General features: G+C 40.1%; 1 protein-coding gene across 2 annotated transcripts in view; it reads left to right on the top strand.

Annotated features, from left to right (window-relative positions):
- Positions 1 to 25,125, top strand: part of LIMA1 (LIM domain and actin binding 1) — a 92,025-nt gene that overhangs the window by 51,425 nt on the left and 15,475 nt on the right. For both annotated transcript variants that reach the window (XM_005892022.3, XM_005892021.3), the window contains exons 4-7: positions 3,986 to 4,450; positions 18,415 to 18,499; positions 19,305 to 19,453; positions 22,496 to 22,603. In XM_005892022.3, coding sequence (XP_005892084.1) covers positions 3,986 to 4,450; positions 18,415 to 18,499; positions 19,305 to 19,453; positions 22,496 to 22,603 — 807 coding nt within the window. The remainder of the gene's footprint in view (positions 1 to 3,985; positions 4,451 to 18,414; positions 18,500 to 19,304; positions 19,454 to 22,495; positions 22,604 to 25,125) is intronic.

The raw sequence follows: 25,125 nt of genomic DNA, 5'->3' as shown, positions 1-25,125 counted from the left end.
GGGTCTCAGAGTCAGACACGACTGAAGCAACTTAGCACAGCACGACACATGGGAAATTATATTCAATATCTTGTAATAACCTATAATGGAATATAATCTAAGAAAAAAAAAAATCCCTGAATCACTTTGCTATATACCTGAACCTAACAACATTGTAAATCAACTATACTTGAATTGAAAAAGAAAATAAAGAAAAGAAAATATATTCTCGTGCTCATGCTCAGCCGTGTCCAACTCTTTGCAACGCTATGGACTGTAGTGCGCCAGGCTCCTCTGTCCATTGGATTTCCCAGACAAGAATACTGGAGTGGGTTGCCTGGCCTGTAGCCCACTGTCCAATGATAACCCAGGCTGCTTCCGTCCTGTACTCTTTTCACTGTGCTGCCCAGTCTGCTTTCAATTCTTGCTTTTGCCCTGTGCCTTTTTGCTTCTCTTTCTTTCCCAGAAAGCCTACAGCCACTGCTTCTGCCCCATCTTTTCTTGCCCAAGCTCTAAAGTCCTGGACAACTAACATGACCTGGTGGTGCTGCCAAGAGTGAAGACAGAGTCTGGGGCCTTCAGTGCTATCAGACCTCACAGCCCTGTCCTTCCCCTACTTGTTCCCACCCTAGCACTTTTGAACTTGCATCCTTAAGAACTCTTTTTATAAAAGAGCACATTTACTCCTCTGTTAAAATGCCCCCCTAAAGGATGTCTTCTACCCAGGTCTTTGTTTGGGATGTTGCTGATACTCCATCACACAAATGCCTTTCTTTCAGGTCATCACAAGTTAAGTGGAAATGACAACTTTCAAACCATTTACAAATCACATCAAAATTATTTGATATTCCATTGAAGCTTTTTTTGTGTGACATTGTATTTATTTTTATTATACAATGAAAGCACATTTATTATAAAAAAAGAAGAAAATATAATCCAAATGCCCATAAATCCATGATCCCCAGAGGCAACCTGTTAACATTGGGATGTCTTTTCTTCCAGACTACTATTCTGTGTTTATATTTATAAATATATGTGTGTATTATAGGCCTTCCCCAGTAGCTTAGCAGTAAAGATTCCACCTGCGATACAGGAAAGGCAGGAGATGTGGGTTTGATACCTGGGTTGGGAAGATCCCCTGGAGGAGAAAATGGCAACCCACTCCAGTATTCTTTGCTGGAAAATTCCATGGACAGAGGAGCCTGCTGGGCTACTGTCCATGGGGTTGCAAAGAGTCTGTCAGACACAGCTGAGTGACTGAGTACAGCACATGTGTATTATAACATGAAATCATGCTGTCATTTTTTTTCCCTTCATTTTTTTGGCCTTGCCACATGGCTTGTAGGATCTTAGTTCCCCTGCTTAGTTGCTCAGTTGTGTCTGATTCTTTGTGACCCCATGGACTGTAGCCCACCAGGCTCCTCTGTCCTTGGGGATTCTCCAGGCAAGAATACTGGAGTGGGTTGCCATGCCCTCCTCCAGGGGATCTTCCCAACCAGGGATCAAACCCAGGTCTTCCATATTGCAGGCAGATTCTTTACCGTCTGAGCCACCAGGGAAGCCCCAAAGTGAAAGTCTCTCTGTTGTGTCCAACTCTTTGCGACCCAGGCCAGAGTTCTCCAGGCCAGAATTCTCCAGGCCAGAATACTGGAGTGGGTAACTGTTCCCTTCTCCATGGGATCTTCCCAACCCAGGGATCGAGCCCAGGTCTTCTGCATTGCAGGGGGATTCTTTACCAGCTGAGCCACCAGGGAAGCCCAAGAATACTGGAGTGGGTAGCCCATCCCTTCTCCAGTGGATCTTCCCGACCCAGGAATCGAACAGGGGTCTTATGCATTGCAGGAAGATTTTTTACCAGTTGATCTGCCAGGGAAGTTCCCCTACCAGGGATTGAACCCCGGGCCCATTGCAGTGAAAGCGCCTAACCACTGTATCGTCAGGGAATTCCCCATGCTGTCTTATAAATAGCTATTTCCACTCAAAAGTGTCTTATGAGTATCTTTTCATGTCAATAAATATACTTTAATCACATGTCTCTGAGAAAAGTAGTGTCCAGTTACCAAGGCAAAATGCCACTTTGATTCTCAGGGCTTCTGTTTGAGCAGGGCAGGGCAGGTGAAGTTGGAGACCCAGATGACTCATCCATTGTGTCTCAGGAGGGAGCCCAGAGCTGAGAGAGTTGCTGGCAGTTAAGGTAGCACCAGCTTCCAGACCTGTTTTCGTTTCTTAAGATTTATTTGTTTATTTTATTTTTTGGTTTTTGTGGTGGGCCTGTGTTGCTGCACATGGGCTTTCTCTATTTGCAGCAAGAGGGAGCAACTCTCTAGTGGTGCACATGGTTCTCATTGTGGCAGCTTGTCTTGTTGTGGAGCACAGGTTCTAGGCACTCGGTCTTTAGTAGTTGTGGCGCATGGGCTTCGTTGCTTCGAGGCATGTGGGATCCTCCAGGACCAGGGATTGAACCCGTGTCCCTTGCATTGCAAGGCAGATTCCTAACCACTGGACCACCAGGGAAGCCCCTGGACCTGTTTATGTTTTGTTTTGTTTAACTTTTTATTTTGTAGCGGGGTATAGCTGATTAGCAGGGTTGTGATGGTCTCAGGTGAACAGCAAAGGGACTCAGCCATGCACATGCATGGAGAAGAATGGCAAAAAGAATAGAACCCAATCTGTTTTTTAATTCTCTCTTTTCCAACAAGCAAACTTTTCATGCTGCTTCTATTTCTGACCCATACACGCTTCCCCCAGTGAAGCATATTGTCAGCTAAGATTTAAGCGCAAAAATCAAGCAAAGTTGTTCTTCTCTAAGTTTCTTTTTTCAAGTCTTGGTGTTACTTGAAGTGGCTCTCATCGTGTATTCAGAAGAGTAATAAGGTGAGAGACTTAATTCCCAATATAGCTGCTAATCCTGTTTAATTCCCTAGAGTCTTTCAGTCCTAGTTGGTTTGTCCTTTCTTAGTTGAAAGACCGGTGAGTCACAGACTGCAGGAATGGAGGGCAAGAAGGTATTGGAGTTTGTGCTCTGTTGGAAAGGCGCTGCTGCTTACTTTATTTAGGAGTGCTTTCCAAGTCTGGGACGTTGAATTTTACTTCACCAAGCATGTCTCCTCTAATTATTACAGAGCAACATGGACAATTTCCAGATTGTTTTCAATGTCTTATATGTATCAATTAATTGCAGTTTGACCCAGGCGAAAGGGAATTAATTGTCTTAGATGTGTGTCCTTCCATCAAGAGAGGGAGTAGTAGTGGTGTTTCATATGAAGCCTGGCTATTTTGCAACCAAAAGGTCTGGAAAATAGTGAATTTTCTAACAGAATTTATACATGACCAACATGTAGAGAAGAACAGCGGGTGGGGGGTGGGGAAGGATTCAGTTATTATGTAAAAATAAAATTTTTTCATGTAAATTATGTTACATATGATGATATGTCACTTATGCAAATACATGTAAAAGTCTGGTGGCTGCTTTAAATTTCCACAAATAGTTTCAATTCTTGATGCTACTATCCACAATTATTGGTATTGTGTAGTGTAAGCTATACCGCATCTTTGTCTCATTTAAAAGAAAAAACCCAGCAGGATTCACCACGTAATTTTGTGGCATGTAATAATGAAATTTTATTAGTACATATTTACAGGATTTAAAGTAACTGTTAATTTGCTTTTTCTTTCTGTTTTCCCCATTAATCTCTGGGTAAAAAAATCCCTTGTCTCCAATGTAACTATCATTAGATCTGGGCTCTCCTTTCTTCTCATTTTGTCCTTATAAGGCTATCCTGTTTTATCACTTCCTGCTTTAGCTCCTGACTTTTTCTCTCTTCCCCTCTCCCTCTCCTGGGGTGGATGCTTTCTCCATGTGGCAGGGCTGTAACTGTTCACAGCTGTCGGAGACGCCAGTGGAGCAGGAGCAGCTTGGAGTTTTAACTTTCATTTTACAAAGAACAACATGTTTGAAGGTTTCAGCAGGCAAGTTATAACTGGCATTCACTTTTTGTTCTTCTAGAACGCTGAAAATCTCCCCCAGCACTTTAGAAGGGGGAACCTGACTGCGTTAAGGAAGAAGTGGGAGAACCCAGTGCTGGGAGCCGACTCTCTCCCAGACTCAGTGCGAAACAGCAGCGCAGAGGTCAGGCACAGAGGCGACCCTCCTCCCGCTGAAGTGGTGGGCAGCTCTGCCTCTGGGGTCCAGGCTGACCGAGAGGAGCTAGTCCAACCCAGACCTAAGATCAGATCGCCTCCTGAAGCTCCTACTAAGTACCCGCACCCCCGCATCAAGGACAGTGAGCATCTTAAAGACCACTCAACAGAAAATAAAAAGATGGAAAACTGTCTGGGAGAATCCAGACATGAAGTAGCAAAACCCGAAATGAGTGAAAACGCAGAAACTGCAAACAAAATAGAGAAATACAATGTTCCGCTGAACAGGCTGAAGATGATGTTTGAGAAAGGTGAACCAACTCAAACCAAGGTAAGGATCGGGTGGGTTTAAAACTTGAAAAAAGGCCAAGTAACTAAACAAAGCTTTTTTTCTAGTCTAGATTGTTTGAGTGTGGCGAGTACGTGGTCAGTATGTCTTTTGATTCAAATTAGACGAGTAGTTAATAAAACGTCTCAGATGAATTATTTACAGAAATGCTAAGATTTTTGGGTCTGTGACCCAGTTTCGCATGAAAGTAAGCGCACACTGGGATTCAGGTCGATACCTAGAAAGGAAGAGAGTTTGATGCCGTCTGGGTTATGTGTTTTCCTACGCTTGGCCTTTTAATTTGTCTTCCTGTGCCTTTTGTCATTAGTAGCTTTGGGGGGTGGAATTACTGCTGAATCTCTCTGTGCGTGGACACAGCTGCAGTCTGCGTGTTAAGGCCAGAGTTTAACATTAAGACTGAGGCTTAGTTGTCTTCTTGCTAGCTGAACCCTTTCTCTTCTTAACTTCCTCATCTGTGCCTTCCAACAAATGTTTTCTATCAGCTAAAATCCTATCCCTGGAAAAATCAATGAAAATAGCCAGACTAGCTGTAGCCTTCAGGAGTTTTGACTTGCAAATGCACAGAGTTGCATTTTCCTACAACTGCTAATGAAATTTGATCCTTAGTGTGGAGTGCAGACCAGGTCCCCAGAGGGAATTACTTAGCTAGAAAATGAGTTACATATGCTGGTGACTTATAACACAATCCAGGGGCCGCAGAGCTGGTCAGTTTTTCCAGTTTTCTCATACTTTCCTGCATATCTGGCTTTGTGCATGGGGTTCGTTTGTTACAACAGTCATTCTAATGAAATAAACAGATCTGATGGGGAGCAAAGCCATCATTTACTCTAGATCACATCTAGATGGGAACGTGGACTTTTTTTTTTTTTCCAGCTAAATATTTGGTCCAAATGTCTACATTTGTGAAGTAATGGTAGGAAGTGTTTCTTCTGAGGCAAAAATTAGATAACTCATCCTAGAATTCTTCAGTTACGTTTGATGCGATTTAGCCATCCCTTCTCATACCTTGCAGTGCCTGTCGCTTTTCTCCTTAGGAGAGTTCTTTAGTGTTCGGCGATCATCAGTTGAGGATGTAGAAAGAATTTTTAAAGGTTTGCAAAACTAGAACCCTTTTCTCTGCATGGGTTCTAACTCTATTTTAACATAAACCAGTTGGTAAGAGATGTAACCACAAAGCAGTTTTATGACTTTTCTTAAACTCTCTTCCCTCTCAATTTTGAGTCCTCTAGGCCTGACAACTCCCCTTTTCACCCTTTATGGTCTTAACTAAAAAAAAAAAAATTTTTTTTTTTTTTTAAATGGGAAGAAGAATTTTAAATGGAAGGAAAAAATGTCAGAAATCCTAAATAGAGAGGAAGGGGCTTTGTTGTGTGTCAAAGCACCATTGTAAGTCCTCTCCTCTCAGACCCTGTTAGGGGCAGGACGGCTGATGTCATGGCAGCATGCACAATGTAGATTCAGTGCAGGAGGCTAGTACATGTCAAAACTGGCCTAAGGTTGGAAATGACTGGGACTGCAGCAAACAAAATGCTGATTATGTGTAAAGATCTGGTAAGAGATTTTTTTCTCATGAATGTCTGTTGAAGATGGGTTAGAACAAGCCTATCTTTTTGTGGCTGGTCAGAGTGTAGAAAAAAAATTCTCATATAAAGGAAGATCCTACTAGATCAGGCTGGCATTCAGCCTGATTGCTATTGGGTCTAGGAAGATGGAGGGGTTCTAAGACTGACCAGGCCTTTTGAGGGGGAGCTTTTTAAACTTCCTGCTTAAATAGTCATTTGTCCTTTAATGGACTGCTTAGAGAGTATAAAACACAACTGCCATTGTTTTTGTTTTCTATCTTTTGGCCACACTCGAGTGGGTTATGGGATCTTAGTTCTACGACTGGGATCGAACCTGTGCCCTCTGCAGTGGAAGTGCAGTGTCCTAACCACTGGGCCACCAGGGACCTTGGTTTTATAGCTGCTTCTAAATAAGCATCATTACCCATGTTAGCAACAGCCTAGATTACTTTAAAAATATTTGTCTAATATCTCAATAAAACTGGTAAAAAAAAGTTTTGTCTACTTTAGATTATGGAATGATTAATCAGTTTGAAACTAGGTTATGGTTATTGCTAACATAACTTCAGCTTTAGTATGGATAAGGCTTTAATCAGGAAGTCACATAATTGGATCTTTGGAAGAAAACTCTGAGAAATATGGTAGAGACACTAAGCAATCTTTTCAGGAGCGAGAGTGAGGAAGTAAGAATGATTACCTCAGAGCTGAAAAATTAGTACTTCTTTGAGACAAGTGAATATATTAGGTACAAATCATGTGAATCTTTGTCTCCATAATTTAGAGAACTGGACTGAATCTCAGCTAACTAGTTGAGCAGGGTCAGGGAGCACATAGATAATGGAAATACGTGATCCAAATCTCTTTATCGCCTCAATCTTTTTTATCAGAGTTATTTACAAGAGGCCAAGTTAATTGCCTGAGTTCCACATTTCTTAGTCTCTCTCACTCCCTTTTATCTGAGATGGTTCTTGTCCACTTTTCTGCCTGATCTCTCCTCTGCAGTCCTTTTTTATTTCTCTGTCCCTTGTGTAGTCTTCTCTCTTTCCAGGACTCCAAAAGATGTATTCCAAAACTAGATTCTCATCTTGAATTCTTAACCCAAGCTTTAGCTCCAATTTTGTGGTTGCCTGCCAGATTGCACACCTCTTTGTGAATAAAACTAAAGCACTCAATTTCAAGAAAACTAAAAAAGAATCCATTATCTTTCCAACCAAAACCTGCTCTAACCCCTGTTGTCCTCTCTTAGTGTATTACCCTTCACCACATTTCCTGTTCTATAAAGTTTGGGATCAGTTCTTTTTGCCTGCCTCTTCTCAGTCAGTCACTTACTAAGCCATCTAAATAAGTCTACACATCTCTCTATATGGGCCATTCTCTCCAAGAGGTCCCACATCTAGTTCTGTGCTGCAAAGTCACTTCAGTCGTGTCTGACTCTGTGCGACCCCATAGACGGCAGCCCACCAGGCTCCCCCGTCCCTGGGATTCTCCAGGCAAGAACACTGGAGTGGGTTGCCATTTTCTTCTCCAATGCATGAAAGTGAAAAGTGAAAGTGAAGTTGCTCAGTCATGTCCGACTCTTAGCGACCCCTTGGACTGCAGCCTACCAGGCTCCTCCATCCATGAGATTTTCCAAGCAAGAGTACTGGAGTAGGGTGCCATTGCCTTCTCCAGTTTAGCCTTATTATATCTTGCCTTGTGGTATTGCTGCAACCTTGCCTATTGGCCTCTCCTTTTTTTCTTTCCTTTCATCCTCTACACTGTTGCTATTTATTTTTCTAAGCATAGTTGTAAATCATGCTATTCCCTTGATCAGAAACTTTTGATGTCTCAAAATAAATCCATATTTAATATTTGAGTCTTCCACAGTCTGATCTAAACCCACCTTTCCAATCTCCTAGCTAAGCTCACGAAGAAGGCAATGGCACCCAACTCCAGTACTCTTGCCTGGCAAATCCCATGGATGGAGGAGCCTGGAAGGCTGCAGTCCATGGGGTCGCTAGGAGTCGGACACGACTGAAGCGACTTCACTTTTCACTTTCATGCATTGGAGAAGGAAATGGCAACCCACTCCAGTGTTCTTGCCTGGAGAATCCCAGGGATGGGGGAGCCTGGTGGGCTGCCGTCTATGGGGTCGCACAGAGTCGGACACGACTGAAGCTACTTAGCAGCAGCAGCAGCTAAGCTCAGATGGTAAAGAACTTGCCTACAATGCAGGAGACCTAGGTTCGATCCCTGGATCAGGAAGGTCTGCTGGAGAAGGGAATGCCAATCCACTTCAGTATGCTTGCCTGGAGAATTCCATGGACAGAGGAGCCTGGCAGGCATAGTCCATGGGGTGGTAAAGAGTCAGGCAAGACTAAGCAACTAATACACAGACATACAGCTAATCTAGTACTCAAACCCTGGATTACTCCTCATTTTAAACTAGTCATGTCTTTCCCCTAACTTCTACCTTTTGAAATCTTACTCATCAAGGTCTATTAATACTATGAGAACTTACCTCAGTTTTTTACCATATGAAATTACCTTCACCCTCCTGACCATCCTGTAGAATATCTTACTTCTCTTTGGCCACTTTTATCATGCTTCTTTAATAGTCTGTGTGAATTTGTATACTTCCAGTCTATATAATTCTTTCAAAGTAATGTTTCCTTTATCTCCCAGTGGTCAACCCAATGCTTGACTCTTAGTGTTTATTTAATAAAAAGGAGAAAAGAAGCTTAGATCTCAACTTATAAATAATGACAACTGATGACTTTTCCTCTACTTTCAGTGAATAGATAGGTTATTTAAGTCAGGTGGTTTAGTTGAACATGATAGTTCTAATTCCTACTGCAAATGAGCAGTGGATGGATTAGTGTAACCTATCAGTATGAGGAAAGAGAAGCCCTCCCTGGTGGCATACACTAAGTGTGGCTTCACATCCCTAACTGGATGTGTATGTTGATCTGGGTTTTAGGTAGCCTTTTATGAAAAAGCTGATCAAGCAGCTATTCAGTCATCATCATGTTGACATTTGAATTCATAATCTTCAAAGGTCATGATGCAGTTATTCAAATGACCAAACCATGTAAGGAGCATGTGACAGGCTCCTTAAGTCTCACTTATTTCTATTTGGTTCCTAACTTATTTGTTTCACACAAATCCTTGGATAGGAGAATAAAGACCAAATAATTGGAAAGTATATTTCTACCTTCATAACCTAATTAAAATCCTATCTTTTGCTTGGGTCAAGATTAAACCAATTAGTTGTGATGCAAGAAAATAAAGCTTGAATATGGACATCTCTTGATTCTTCTACACAAGTTCTGACTACTGCTTCTTCCTTGCAGTGTTTCCCTCTTCTAGGAGAGGAGTTAGGTAAAGCAAAGAAGAGAAAAAAAGAGAATGCCTCCTCACCAAAAATCTCTATTTTCTAGAACACATAAACACACTCACGCATTTGCTCTTTGGGGGCTAACCAAGGATAGGAGGTAGTAATGAGAAAATAATGGTGGGGAAATCCCTGGTGGTCCAGTGGTTAAGATTCCATGCTTCCACTGCAGGGGGCCAGGGTTCGATCCCCAGTTGGAGAGCCCACATGCTGCACAGCGCCCACCCCCCCCCAAAAAAAAAAAGAGAGAGAGAAAGTGATGATAAGTAAAATTAAAATCATTAGGGCAAAAATTGTCCTCTTTATCCTTTTTTCCCTGTTATTCATGGTATACTTTAATGCTTTCAGTTAATTGTATTGTTTTATACTACAAAGACAAAACAGCTACAGTAGAAATATCTCAATTAAAACAGAAGTTTCCCATGTCCCATCAACCTTGTCACTTCTCTGCTGTTTCTCTCCCTAGACTCCTAAGCTCTTCAACTTCCCTTATAATTTCTGCCCTTCTAATCACCAGGATTATCCTGTGTATGGCTGGCATCAAAATGCCAACAAAAGTTGCACTTGTTAATGTAAGAGTAAAACCATCTTTCTTCAAACAGTCCAACATTTTTGTGGTTTCCCTTCTTCTAAGTTCCTGGAAGTGACATTTGTGTTTTGTTTAGTTTTACGTAACACTAGTACATAGCAGTGTTCATGTGCTGATGTAGTGGAGTGAACCCTTTAGAAAAGAAGACTTCCAAACTCAAGTGTGATCTGTTCATCAGCTATTTATCCAGAGCCAACTGATCTGTAAACTACATCAGAGAAACAATTTATGTTTGCTTTCTCAAAGAATGGGTAGTTGTCCATAGGGAATCCCTGCATTGTTGTAAAAAGTATCCATAATGTTTTATTTTCTCCTCTCTGGGCTAATAATTACATGTGTTCTCTTATCTACTTAATGTTATTTTAATAAAGTTTTTCTTCTGCTTGGTTTAGTGGTTTAAGTAAATTATTTGGAATTATATTCCCAGAGGAACACAATTCTGAGGATGTTCATATTTGGTATTAATTGAGTATCGGTAAGTCATAATTTTAAGATGGGTTTAGGGAGGAAAGGGATTTGAATAGCTAACTCAATATCACTGTGGGGTCTAATATAGTCACCCTAGAGTAGGGGAATATATCTTTTGCTTATCAGCAATACATTGCTAGTGTTTTGAATGTAGATAACTGGTTTTGTTAAATAAGTACAAGAATTATCTTTGTTTTTCTATAATACTGTCTTTTTCCTATATCCTATTAAAACTGATTTATTTTTTGCTGATTTGTTGTGTTCACCTACAGTTTATAGCTGTGTAGTTTTGAGATGTGATTTTGCTCTGTTATTTTTCTCCCCTCTATATTGTTTCTTTAATATAACATTTTTTTTAATTGAAAGAATACAACATAAGCTACAGGTGTACAATATAGTGATTCACAAGTTTTAAAAGTTATACTCCATTTATGCATGCTAAGTTGCTTCAGTCACGTCTGACTCTTTGCGACCCAATGGACTATAGCCCGCCAGGCTCCTCTGTCCATGGGATTCTCCAGGCAAGAATACTGGAGTGGGTTGTCATGCCCGTCTCCATCTTCCCAACCCAGGGATCAAACCTGTGTCTCTTACATCTCCTACCCTGGCAAGTGGGTTCTTTACTACCACCGCCACCTGGGAAGCCAATACTCTATTTTTAGTTATTATAAAATATTGGCTATATTCCCTGTGTGGTAATATATCTTTCTATATTATTTTATATCTAATAGTTTGTACCTTTTACTCCCCTAGCCCTATATTACTCCTTCCCTCTTTCCTCTCCTCACTAGTAACTACTAGTTTGCTCTCTATATCTGTGTCTGCTTCTTTTTTTTGTTATATTCATTAGTTTGTTGTATTTTTTAGACTCTACATGTAAGTAATATCATGCAGTATTTATCTTTCTCCATCCCATGTATTTCACTTAGCATAATACCCTTTAAGTCCATCCATGTTTCTGCAAATGGCAAAATTTTGTTCTTTTTGTGGCTGAGTAGTATTCCATTGTGTACATATACCATATCTTTTTTATCCCTTCATCCATTCAATTTAAGTTCTTAGTGTTATTTTGATTGACCTCTCTATTGGGCTTTCCCAAGTGGCACTAATGGTAAAGAATCTGCCTGCCACTTCAGGAGATGTAAGAGATGCAGTTTTGATCACTGGGTCTGGAAGGTGTTTGGAGGTGGGTCTGCCAACCCATTCCAGTATCCTTGCCTGGAGAATACCAGGGACAGAGGAACCTGGCAGGCTACAGTCCATAGGGTCGCACAGAGTCGGACAGGACTGAAGCAGCTTAGCATGCATAACAGTATATTTCTTTCTTTCTTTTTTTTAGAAGTATATTTCTTGTAAAGACCCCCTACTAAGCACAGATTAAATTTTATTTATCCTTAATTAGTACCTCTGAATAAATCTTTGGTCTTTTGTGGTAAGATAGTAACAGATTCAGGTATAGAAATGCCAGTCAGGGAATCCTGATCTGTTTGTTATCCTAAGTGGCTGTCCTTGATGTGTCAGTTAGAGACCAGGCATCGCTTTTCTGCTTACTTTCATGCCAGTTAACTACTTACTGGTTTCTATTCAGTTCCATTAAAATAAAACTTGTTGAAAAGTAGTATCAGAGGACTGGAACATTCTCTAAGCAATATTGGCTACATTAGAGTTTGGGGGGGCCAGAAAGACACCATTTGTCCCCCAAAATTACCTTTTCTTTATACTATTGGACTCACTTTTAGATAAAGCAACACAGGTGTGTATCCAGATGAATTTATTAATCATTTCCTCTAGCCTTCTAATTCATTGATGAATTACAATGAGTGAGAAATCCCTATCAAGATTGTTGACATAAATCCTAGAACTATTGATATAAGTGATTGTAAAAGGTTGTTTAATTCAGCTCATTGTTCTCAGGCAGTTAGGGTATTAAAATCCCTGTTTTACAGATGGGAACAGCTTACATAAGAGAAATTAACTGATTTTTTTTTTTTAATGACCCAGTATCATGTAGCTACTTAATGTCGGAACAAAAACTGAAATAGTGTAGTACCACCACTTCTGCCATAAACACTGTCTTCATGGATGTTATAGTAGCTATTTATTGGATAAAAACATCTGGCCTTACATATTTTTGCAATCCAAGGAAACCAGGAAAAAATTAAAACATATTAACAGCTGTCTTCTCAAAGACTTCAACTCATATCTGTCTTCTTTTTACATTAAAAAAAATTATTTATGTATTTATTCTTTTTGGCTGCCCTGGGTCTCCTTTGCTGCGCGGGGACTTTCTCTAGTTGCGGTGAGCAGGGTCTACTCTTTGTGCTGTGCGGGCTTCTCATTGCAGTGGCTCCTCTTGTTGCAGAGCATGGCTCTAGGCACACCAGCTCAGTAGTTGTGGCACATGGGCTTTCTTGCTCCACTGCATGTGGAATCTTCATGGACCAGGAATGGAACCTGTGTCCCCTGCATTGACAGGTGAATTCTTAACCACTGGACCACCGGGAAGTCCCTCTTTTTACATTTTATAGTCTTTTTACTGAATAAAAGACATCAGGGCAATGAAGAGAAGTACATTGGAATGTAAGAGATCAAATGTAAGAGATCTGTACTAAAACTCTTGACTTAGAAGGCTGTGGGTTTGGTAGGTGTGTTTTTCTTATATAAATTAGTCGTATGAGCAATCATACACAGGGTAAACCAGAAAAAGTCAAATATCTTTGAACAAAGAGTAACCTTTACCAATTGTGCACACAGTTGTGCACAGTGAAATCTTTATCATTGCATAACTAGATTTTACATAGTTTTAGGTACCGTGTGCTCTGTTTTGTGTTCTTTATCTTTGGTTTGGTCTTTTTTATATACACCTTCCTTTGTACCTTCCTAGTTCATGTAGTTATCCTTTCACAGCAATAGGTTATTTAATTATACATTTTAATCATTCCCCAGTAATTAGATTCTTTTCCAGCCTAATTAAAAAGCTCTAAACATCTTGGCAGAAACATTTTATTTTTAGTTGGTAGGGGAGCCATATTATTGAATGGTGTTACCATCGTCAAAAGACATAATTCATTGAACATTCTTCTTGCATATTTTTAGCTTATTATCAAAGATTATATTATTTAACAGTGCTAACACTTTCATGCATTGGAGAAGGAAATGGCAACCCACTCCAGTGTTCTTGCCTGGAGAATCCCAGGGACGGGGGAGCCTGGTAGGCTGCCGTCCATGGGGTCACACAGAGTCGGCCACGACTGAAGTGACTTAGCAGCAACACAATCTAAGGACATATTCAATTCCTCACCAGTTCCTCATCAGCATTTGGTTTTATCATTCTTAAATATTTATGTTAATTTAATAAATATGAAGTATTATCTCTCCTTCCTTTCCTTTTTTTTAATTATAAGAGAAATGCATAATTTTTGTAGAACACTTAGAAATACAAAATATGGGAGTTCCCTGGTGGTCTAGGGGTTAGCATTTGAGGCTTTCACTGCCATGGCCCACGTTCACTCTAGTTGGAAACTAGAACCCACAAGCTACGTGGCATGGCCGAAAAAAAACCTGTCTCTCTCTCTCTATAAAGAGAGAGAGAGAGAGAAATCCCTCTGGAGACAAGTGCTCCTTCTATGTGTAGCTTTTACTTAAATGAGCTATTTTTTTTTTCTACTAGAGTTCTTGAAGAAGGAAATGTTTATCTCTCAGTATTTTGAGAAATTAAGTCCAGGTTTTATCTACACCCTATAATCTCCATGCATAGTTCCCATTTTTCCCTAAAAGGCGTCCATCTTCCACCGTTGACTTTGGAAGGATGAAAGAGTCTGAAGGAAGGTCAGAGTTGAAAGGTTGAAGGAAGTAGCTCTCAATAAAATGTTGAGAATCAAGTTTTAAAGAGAATTTTTCCTGAAAATAGGGGTACCCAGGACAGGAAATCCTGCTTTTTATTTGACATTTGGGGCCTAACTTTATTTCTAAAGAAAACTCCAGAGAAAACAAATTCTACAGACTGCTGGCTAAAAGCCCCAGACTCTTATTTTCTTATTGGTAAATGTGGATGCATTTGGTTTATAGATTCAAAGAAAATATTTAAGGGGTGGTCACACTAACGAGAGTTACTGCAGTCACCTGACAGAAAGGAGGACTTGTAGGGTGGGGTGAGGCCAAGATTGAGGAAATGCCAGAAAGTCTTAAAGCGCCTTGCCTTTTCTCTCTTCTCTTAACCGAGTGTGACAATTAAGGCTCCCTCAGGCATGTGAATAAAAGAGAGTGAAATGTGATAAAAATGTGTTACAGAAGAGTATTTCACTATCAGAGTTCCTGTGTGTGTGTGTGTGTGTGTGTGTTCCTTTACTTTCCTTGAGAAATATTGGAGGAAACTCCTCCTTCTTTCTGAACCTCAGATGACCACTTGTAAAATGAAGATCATAAATTAATAGTAAATGCATTTGAGATCTTGGGGTTTGGGTTTTTATTTTTAAGTGTAGTTGATTTGCAATATTGTGTTCATTTCATATATAGAGATCTTGTCATTCTTTGAGTGGTTTGGAGGTGGAAAGATATTGAAAGAAATGCTTAGTGCTTCACCTAGGAGCTCATTAAAAGCCATCCCATGGACTTCCCTGGCGGTCCAGGGGTTAAGATTCCATGCTTCCAATGCAGGGGGTGCAGGTTTGATCCATGGTCAGAGAACTAAGATCCCACATGCTGCGTGGCCAAAAAATTTTGTTTTAAATTTTTAAAGCCATCTTATCTCCAAGTTGTATTCCTCCTCAGAACCGATGTCAGAATAACTTTGATTTCCAGGGACGTTTTTCTATTTTTCTCTAATAGCAAATGACTTTGCATATTCACTTTTTTAGTAGTTGAAAGAAAATAATTCAGAGTACTGATATCCTCATGAGGATGAACCATCCTCACTCACTTTTGAGAGTGAGGGGGGAGAAAGGCTCTTACTTTATTTAACCCAAAGATTTAAATTAAAAGGTAGCAAAAGATGGGAGATTTTATGCATCTAAAACCAAAGAACCTAGCCCAGCATGTATGCTGGTTCTAAATGGTCTTGCTCTCAATAACACTAGTGTCAGAACGTCCCACGTGGCTACAAGCACAGACAGAAGACTGAACTCCTAGCAGGCTGCAACGTGTAACACATACTCTTGGAATTAGGCTTGAACTTTACCTTTGACAGAATGTAAATATTTGAAATATCGCTCCAGTGTTAAGAGTGCAAAACCTGTTCCTTTTTTTTTTTTTTTTTTATATTTCCAAGCTCTCTCCCTATTTGAGCCCTGAAAATTTTAGTTTTTATAATGATCATCTTACAGTGCAGCAGCATTTGGAATAAATCTTTGGAATTTCCTTTACTCTAACTCTGCAAATGAAAAATGTTTTAAAAACAAAAAGATGTGGATGAAGAGTATTCTGCCAAACTTATCTTTTCATTTTGGCTGATGACCTTCATTTCCAAATGGTGGGCTGCTCCCAGAACAAGAATGTTTGCATCATAGGAGTCATGTGGATGTGACTGATGGTGCTGCTGACCTGAGTACGATGTGGCAAGGTTAGAGTTGCTATTGCTTTTTTAAAAAAAAATAGATTCAACAAATAATGTACATGGCAAAGCTGACTTGGAGATGAAGTACATTAAATGTATATTAAATTTGCAAGAAACAATATTCTTTTTCTAAAATAATGAATTAATTTTATTTTTGGCTGCACTGGGTCTTTGTTGCTGCCCATGGCTTTCTTTAGTTCCAGCAAGCGGGGGCTACCCTTCCTTGCCACATGCTGGTTTCTCCTCTTGCAGAGCATAGGTTCTAGGCGTGTGAGCTCAGTCGTTGTGGTTCACAAGGCTTAGTTGTTTTGTGGCATGTGGGATCTTCCCAGACCAGGAATCGAACCCATGTCCCCTGCATTGGTAGGCGGATTCTGAACCACTGGACCACTATGGAAGTCCAAGAAGAGATAGTCTTATTGGTAGGACATAAGTAAACCAAATCCTTGGCTCTGATTTCTGACATGGCATATTTCCTATCTCCAAGGGGGAGCTGCGACTGCTGCTAAGTCGCTTCAGTCGTGTCTGACTCTGTGCGACCCCATAGACAGCAGCCCACCAGGCTCCCCCGTCCCTGGGATTCTCCAGGCAAGAACACTGGAGTGGGTTGCCATTTCCTTCTCCAATGCATGAAAGTGAAAAGTGAAAGTGAAGTCACTCAGTCGTGCCAGACTCTTAGCGACCCCATGGACTGCAGCCTACCAGGCTCCTCCGTCAATGGGATTTTCCAGGCAAGAGTACTGGAGTGGGGTGCCATTGCCTTCTCCGCCAAGGGGGAGCAGGGGGACTTTAAAAAGGGATAGTTCACTGTCTTAAACTTTATTGTTGTTTGATTAGTCCACTGAACTTAAAGGTTTAATAATTATTTACTAATGTTGAATTCAGAAGGCTGCTAAATGTTTTACTCTTGTCTTCTGTCATATTGGATTTCAGATATCTTTCCTACATCAAGTTATCTGGAAATAAATTTATATTTCGATAGGAATCTGCTTGAAGGCTCTCATTGCAAGCTGAATAAACATAACATATTCTCTGTGTATTATGTCTAGGAACATCCTTTGACATTCAGGCTTTCTCTTGAGTTACTTTTCCAGCCTTAAAAGTATAATTTGGAATTTTCTTTATAGACCTACCCTAAGTATGAGAGATATAAATGTAGTAATTTATGGGATTCATAGGAATACTTTATTTTTAAAAAGATCTGTACCTTTCACTTTTCTGTTTAAAAAATAAAAGCTTGTCTGTGCCCTCAATAAGCTTCCAGTCCAGAATAGCAATGCGCAACAATTTGATAAGCATTGTGATGGGAACCACGTCCTTGGGAACAAAGGAAGGGCTACTTAGATTTATGGAGGAGAGGTATTAGATCAGAGGGAATTTGCTCAGCTCAGGGGGCACCAACCTCTGGGCTATGGACCGATCAGATCAGTGGCAACAGTAGATTAGAAATAAAGTACACAATAAATGTAATGCACTTGAATCATCCTGAAACCATCCCCCCCAACCCCTGGTCCATGGAAAAATTGTCTTCCATGAAATCAGTCCGTGGTGCCAAAAAGGTTGGGGACCACTAGCTTAGCTTACACCGAGTCTTGAAGGAACAGGCATTGCTGGACAATGGAAGGATAAGCATAATCCAGGTGGAGGGAACTCATTTACAATATCAGGGACCTCCCAGCAATTTGCTTTTCCTGGAGAGTAAAGGATGAGGAAGAGAATACCCAGGGGGTAAGAAGGGACCAGATTTGGAACTGATCTTCTCTGACATACTAAGCACTTTAGATTTAATTCACAGAGTGATTAGGAATCCTTAAAGAATTTTGAATAAGAGAATAACATAGATTTATGTTTGGGGATAATTATTTTGTTTTACTTGGGATAATGGCAGCATCATAGATACCTCATTGGAAGACAGAGGAACCAGTTAGAAAGGTCACGCAGTAGTCCAGGAAAAAGATGATGAAGACATGAACCAGTCAGCAAGAACAGGGATAAACTGGGATGGAGAAAGCCAACCACAGATACTGCCATCAGGACTTGACAGTTTGGAGAGACATGTCATTTTCATCTGAAACATGAGTATTCCATTCCAATGACTGTTAAATTCCGAGGCTTTCTGGTTAAGGTGGTTAGGCAGAAATCTTTTGCAGAATGCATTACCTATATAGAGTTACTTATTTTCCCCTGGGCACCTGTGAATATGTAGTGCTTGATATTTATAACACTAAAAACACATTCTGTGGTATATAAAAACTAATATAAAATCCAATCTCTTCTGTATTTTACTTCTAAAGGAGATTTGCAGGCCTCCGTTTTGAGCATTGCATCAAGATTTCCCCATCCTCAAAAAAAAAAAAATTCCCATCCTTGCTGCAAAACTTATTGCTGGTTTTTGTTTTTCAGATTCCTCGGGGCCAAAGCCGAAGTGCAGGTGGAAGGAAGATGTCTGAAAATAGCTATTCTCTGGATGACTTGGAAATAGGCCCAGGTAAGCAGAGAGTTCCACGTGTGGAAAGTTTTCTAGGAAGTACTCATTAGTAGCAATACCCTTTGACCTCAAAGCTGATGCTTTTAAAGGAAGAGCGGTACAAATTAAAGGGAAGGCTGTTATATACAAGTCATTCCCAAATCTGATTGCTCTCTCCAAATAGCTTCTCTGTGTTTTTAATTCATCTTTGTCAGTGGTAACCTGTGTTAACCAGAGTGTCATTTTGCAGGATTGTAAGGGAAGCACCATTACCAACAGTTTTGGCTCCATGGTTGTCTAGGACCTGAGGGCTTCCATGGATGGACATTATCCCCTGTCAAGATTGCTGATTATCCTATATTGCTGATACTAACATAACACCTTGAGAGAGGAATTATTATGTTTTGAAGGGGGCATATACAGGCACTTCACAAAAGAAAAAATAAAATCAATTAATATAGGAAAACCATCAGCCTCCTAGGAATCAAAGAAATACAAATTAAAATGGCATTGTGATCCAATTTTTTCACATGTTAAATAAATCCAAAATTTAAAAATATGTAACGCTCAATAATGGTTAGCAGTCTCCTCTTAATGTTGGCAAAGTGAGTGAGTGTTGCCTTGTAAATAACAGTTACAATCCTGATTTCCTTCTTTGTATTCTTTTTTTTTTCTTTTTTTTTTTACTTTATTTTTTTAATCATTTTTTTTTAATTTTATTTTTAAACAGAGTAGGTTGATTCTACAATAGCCTAAAATTTAGAATCTTGAAATCATTCAAATCGCATTTATTTTCTAATAAAGCATATTGTTTGCATGCTTGCAGGTCAGCTGTCATCTTCAGCACTCAACTCGGAGAAAAGAGAGAGTAGGCGAAATCTAGAATTTCCACGCCTGTCAGAAACCTCCATAAAGGATCGAATGGCCAAGTACCAGGCAGCTGTGTCCAAGCAAAGCAGTTCTTCGAGCTATACAGTACGTGTTCGGCATCATTCATTCATTCACTCATCTAGCAAATGGTCACTGACCATGGGAACTAGAAATGTCTCCCACACCCTGACCTGTGAGCCCTGGCTCCTTCCTGGGATCCAGCCATTCTCTCTTCACATAAATCCTACCCTAGCTTCATTTGTGGAGAAGGCAATGGCACCCCACTCCAGTACTCTTGCCTGGAGAATCCCATGGACTGAGGAGCCTGGTAGGCTACAGTCTATGGGGTCGCGAAGAGTTGGACACGACTGAGCGACTTCACTTTCACTTTTCACTTTCAAGCATTGGAGAAGGAAATGGCAACCCACTCCAGTATTCTTCCCTGGAGAATCCCAGGGACGGCGGAGCCTGTTGGGCTGCCGTCTGTGGGGTCGCACAGAGTCAGACACGACTGAAGCGACTTAGCAGCAGCGGCAGCGGCAGCAGCTTCATTTCTAATCCTTACCATGTTCTGACTTTGTTTTCCTAGGCCTTATCCCCACCCACCTTTTCTTTGGTGATGTTACCATCAGTATTACCATTGAGAATTTTCCTGTCTCTTCTTAATCTTGTTGTTAAAGAAGTAGTGTTTGGGGGAGTTCCCTAGCAGTTCAGTGGTTAAACTCAGTGCTTTCACTGCCAAGGACCCAGGTTCAATCTCTGGTCCGGGAACTAAGATCCCACAAGCTGCATAGTGGCCAAAAAAAAAAAAGTAATATTTTATTAGTTTTAATATAAACACTTATTTTTGTCTTTGAGAGGAGAAAGGGAGAACACTGGAGAGAAATATTGAATATATTCAACATTAATGTGGGATGGGACATTTTTCTGCAATTTTTATTCATATATAATTCACCTGACATAAAAATCACCATTTTAAAATATGCAATTCAGTGAATTTTAATATATTCCCAAGGTTGTACAATCATCACCACTGTCTAACTCTAAAACTTCTCCATCACCACCAAAAGAAACCCATCCCTGTTCAGTGACTCCCAATTCTACACTTTCCTTATCCCCTAGCAACCCCTAATCCACTGTCTGTTTTTATGGATTTTCTGGGTCTGGACCTTTCATGTAAATGAAATCATACAACATATGATCCACTTAATATTTAATTCCTAGGATGTAATACTTTTCTAAAGAAATAGAATAGTGGATAAGAAAAAAAGGGAGAAATGATAGGAGGGTGAGGTACTCTGTAAGCACAAAAACGTGGTATTCTAATACAATGGAGGATCTTTACATGTTACGCTTTCCTAGGTTTAACTGGCAGGAGGACACAACAGAACCGCTTATGTGAAGTTACCTTTTAAATGCCATTTATTCATAAGTACACACGCATATATACACATGTACACATACATTTGTATCTTTCAAACATCTGTTCCTTCTAAGATTTCAAATGACAAATTATTAATCTCTTGATTATTATTTTCTAATAAAATTGGAAGAATAGTATTAGATTTTATTTGTTCCCAAGCAGACTGAACCAGTGTCTGTTAGAAATCACAGTGTGTATTCTCGGAACTGACCCTTCTTTCCCCCACAGGATGAAGTATATGCCTTTTCCAATAGTATTTATTGGTAGACCAAGTCTCTGGGCAGTGAATAATCTCATCTTGATTTTTCACTACAGTTTTAAGAAGAGATAATGTGTGTAAATAAGTAGTGAAGTAGACCATCACAGGCTTGTTATTCATTGGGAGTGTGAAAAAATAAGCAAATGTAGACTTCTCTTAAAAGGCAGGTCAGGAAATACAGCAAACATGATCTGTGGAGCTTAATTCCCTCTTGCAGGATTTTGCTGCTTCTCAGTGACCTCCTGCTATAAACATTCCGACTAGGTGACTCTCTAAGTGGAAAAACCTGTTTGGTAACTGTTTTTTCAACTCCTAATGAGAGTTTCTACATTGCGATTCTTCTGCTCTGTAAATTTTAAGAGTTGAAAAGCCTTAAGGAATTCTTGTAAAAAGCACATTCTATCTCATCCCAAAAGAATTTCTTAGGCCGCTACAGGGAGGGCTGGGCTTTGAGGCGAGATCAGGAATAAGTTTCTGGTTGTTGTACGGTTGGTTCTGCAGTGTTAGCTGCCAGAGCTGTGGGCCTTAATCTGGAATTCACACCTGAGACAGTCAGTCCAACTGACACTCCATTCATTGGCCTTGTGGCCATAAATGGATTGTTTTCGCTCTATACCTGAAGAATCACAAAGAACAAGAAAGGTATTAGATTACTAGTAGGCTAAAGGTAGGAAATGTCCATTTTCATCTAACCTCTGTATTGATTTTGGATCTAGTAATAAAGTTGATTTTAATATTTTGCCTCAAGTGTTCTTTGCAAGGAAAACAAATATGATTTTGCTCACTCCTTCTGACTCACGTCTGCTTTTTTATGTTGAAGCTCTATTATGAGAACTAGAATAAGGTATGTCTTTAGTATACTGTATGAATTTTATGCAAAAAAAAAAAAAAAACCCACCAAAATATGTTTTTGAAAGTCTCACAACAAAAGGCTATTTTACGGTATCATTAAGTATAATTTCAATTCTTATATATATGCATCATCCCTGTCTTTCTTTCCAGGCCGGGCATTTATATATATGGTCAGTATCTTTTCTTAATTATTGGCACTTGGCACCTCCTTTCCCCTGCTCCAGAATGGTCTTTTCTGATAAAACTCACCAGCTTTGCATTCCCACAAGCTGTGCTGCTAGAAGAGTGAATCACGAGAATATTGTATGCTGGGCAGCAGGGTGGGAGGGGGAGGGTTGGTGTGTGTGTCTGTGTTGATGTGTCTGTGTTCTAATGAGCATCAAGTTTTGGACTAGTTGTATAAATATTTAACTCTGAGGTGTGTGTGTCCACAAAGCTGCTTTTGTCATTTCACAAGTCAATGGGTGTTGCTTCTGAGAGTTAGGGGGTTGATTTGACTTGAAGCCTTGGAAAAGAATTTCTTTTTTAGCATTCCAAGTTTATTTAATAGATGGCTATGAAGAGAATTGTGAGACTTTAAAAAAAAAATTCACAGACTATTTTTATTTTGTAGAATGAGTTGAGAGCCAGTGGTGGTGAAATCAAAACTCATAAATTGGAGCAAAAGGAGAATGTGCCCCCAGGTCCTGAGGTCTGCATCTCCTACCCAGATGGAGAAAAGGTGGGTTGAAAAGCCTGATGTCCATTTGCCAGGGAAGCATGTGTTCTAAATTAGTTGCTTAAAATTAGAAACAACTCTAGGCTGTAGAGTGTCTGGGAATTTGCTAACAGCTGCCAGGACAGATTGTCTTTTTTGCAGGTCACATAATTTTGGTTGGAGAACTGTGCAACTTATAGCTGACCAAATAATGAACCTTCATTGGAAAATTCTTTTGCTCAGCAAATGCTTAAGTGACTTTTTAAAAAACCTATTTTGAATAGAGATATCATCTTCAAAGTTATTTGTATATTATTAATTTAACACATTTTATGTAAGAAAATGTCATTCTTTCACTTCAGAGTATTTTGAAAGCTAGGCACTACGCTAAGCAAGGCAATGCTGAACTTAACTTGTTCTTCAGTCACTAAGTCGTGTCTGACTCTTTGTGACCCCATGAACTGTAGCATGCCAGTCTTCCCTGCCTTCACCATCTCCTGGAGTTTGCTCAAACTCATGTCCATTGAGTCGGTGATGCCATCCAACCATCTCATCCTCTGTCACCCCCTTCTCCTCTTGCCCTCAGTCTTTCCCAGCATCAGGGTCTTTTCCAATGAGTCATTTCTTCACATCAGGTGACCAAAGTATTGGAGCTTCAGCTTCAGCATCAGTCCTTCCAATGAATATTCAGGATTGATTTCCTTTAGGACTGAACTGGTTTGATCTCCTTGCTGTCCAAAGGACTCTCAAGAGTCTTCTCTAGCACCACAGTTCAAAAGCATCAATTCTTCGGCACTCAGCCTTCTTTATGGTCCAACTCTCACATCCGTACATGACGACTGGAAAAACTATAGCTTTGGCTATATGGACCTTTGTCACCAAAATGATGTCTGCTTTTAATACGCTGTCTAGGTTTGTCATAGCTTTTCTTCCAAGGAGCAAGCATCTTTTAATTTCATGGTTGCAATCACTGTCCACATTGATTTTGGAGCCCAAGAAAATGAAATCTGACACTGTTTCCACTATTTCCTCATCTGTTTGCCATGAAGTGATAGGACTGGATACCATGATCTTTATTTTTTGAATGTTGAGTTTTAAGCCAGCTTTTTCACTCTCCTCTTTCACCTTCATCAAGAGGCTCTTTAGTTCCTCTTCACTTTCTGCCATTAAAGTTGTTAGAGCTCAACAACTAAATGTGAACAAATCATTCCATGTGATTTTTACCTGCAAGGAAGCTAACAGAGTAGGAGGGAGATGTGCAACAAGTTGGCGATCATAAAACAGCAAAACAAGTGTTATGAAAAGGCTATGTGTGGCCATGGAATCTTGGACTAAGGACACTTACCCCGACTTTCTCAAGAAGGTGATATCTGAGCTAGATCTTGAAGGATGTGTGGAAATAGGCCAAGTGAATAAGGGGAAAGTTGACTATAAAAAACAAGTGTATTCCAGGCAGACACAACAGAGGTTTGGAAACCAGAGAGCCCAACCAAGAGTATAAAGTACATATAGGCAATGGTGAGAGACAGATGAAGGGAGAGGGTCAGGACTGGTCTTGAAAAACCCTTAAAAGTATGGGTGTAGTCCTGCAGCAGAGGAAAGCCATGGGAAGATTTTAAGCAAATCAGGTTTTATGCATTTATTGTTAGATGCATGGCTTAGCTGGAGTAAGCAACAAGATAGATGTCAGGTGAATTTATCATTTCCTCTGACAATCCATTACCTTTGGTCTTTGGTCTTTCATTCAATATGATGATCAAGTGTTAAGTTAGATGAGGAAAAAGAGCTTTCAAATCTATTACATTGATTAATAGGCATATAATCATTGTTTCTGTTACACATTTTGACACCCTTGAGGCCATTCTACAAAAGGTGAAGAGATGATTAAAATGGGTTAAGGGCAATAGTTCTCAAACTTACTTGACTATAAGTCTTTAAAATAGATGTATTGACAGCATTGGATAGAGGAGCCTGGCTGGCTGTAATCCCATGGGGTCACAAGGAGTCAGACATGACTGAGCAACCAACGCACACACACACATTGACAGCATACCAACAGGAACTCATGAGATATACTACATACTTGGACCAAAGTAAGCATACAGAAAAATGGTCTCAGATTAATGGCCACAAAATTTGACTTGAAGAATTGTTCAGTCACCAAGTCATATCCGACTGCAACCCTGTGGACTGCTACACACAAGGCTTCCCTGTCACTGTCTCCCAGAACTTGCCCAAGTTCATGTCCATTACATTGGTGATGCCATACAGCCATCTCATCCTCTGTTACCCTCTTCTGCTATGCCTTCCATCTTTCCCAGCATCAGGGTCTTTTCCAATGAGTCGGCTCTTCGCATCAGGTGGCCAAAGTATTGGAACTTCAACTTCAGCATCAGTTCTTCCAATGAGTATTCAGGGTTGATTTCCTTAAAGATTGACTGGTTTGATCTCCTTGCTGTCCAAGGGACTCTCAAGAGTCTTCTCCAGCACCACAGTTCAAAAGCATCAGTTCTTTGGCACTCTGCCTTCTTTATGGACTCAAAGAA

The sequence above is a fragment of the Bos mutus genome, chromosome 5, assembly GCF_027580195.1.
Source record: "Bos mutus isolate GX-2022 chromosome 5, NWIPB_WYAK_1.1, whole genome shotgun sequence".
NCBI classification, from domain to species: domain Eukaryota; kingdom Metazoa; phylum Chordata; class Mammalia; order Artiodactyla; family Bovidae; genus Bos; species Bos mutus.
The sequence above is the reverse complement of the archived record's forward strand: the minus strand, read 5'-3'. Positions and strand labels throughout refer to the sequence as shown.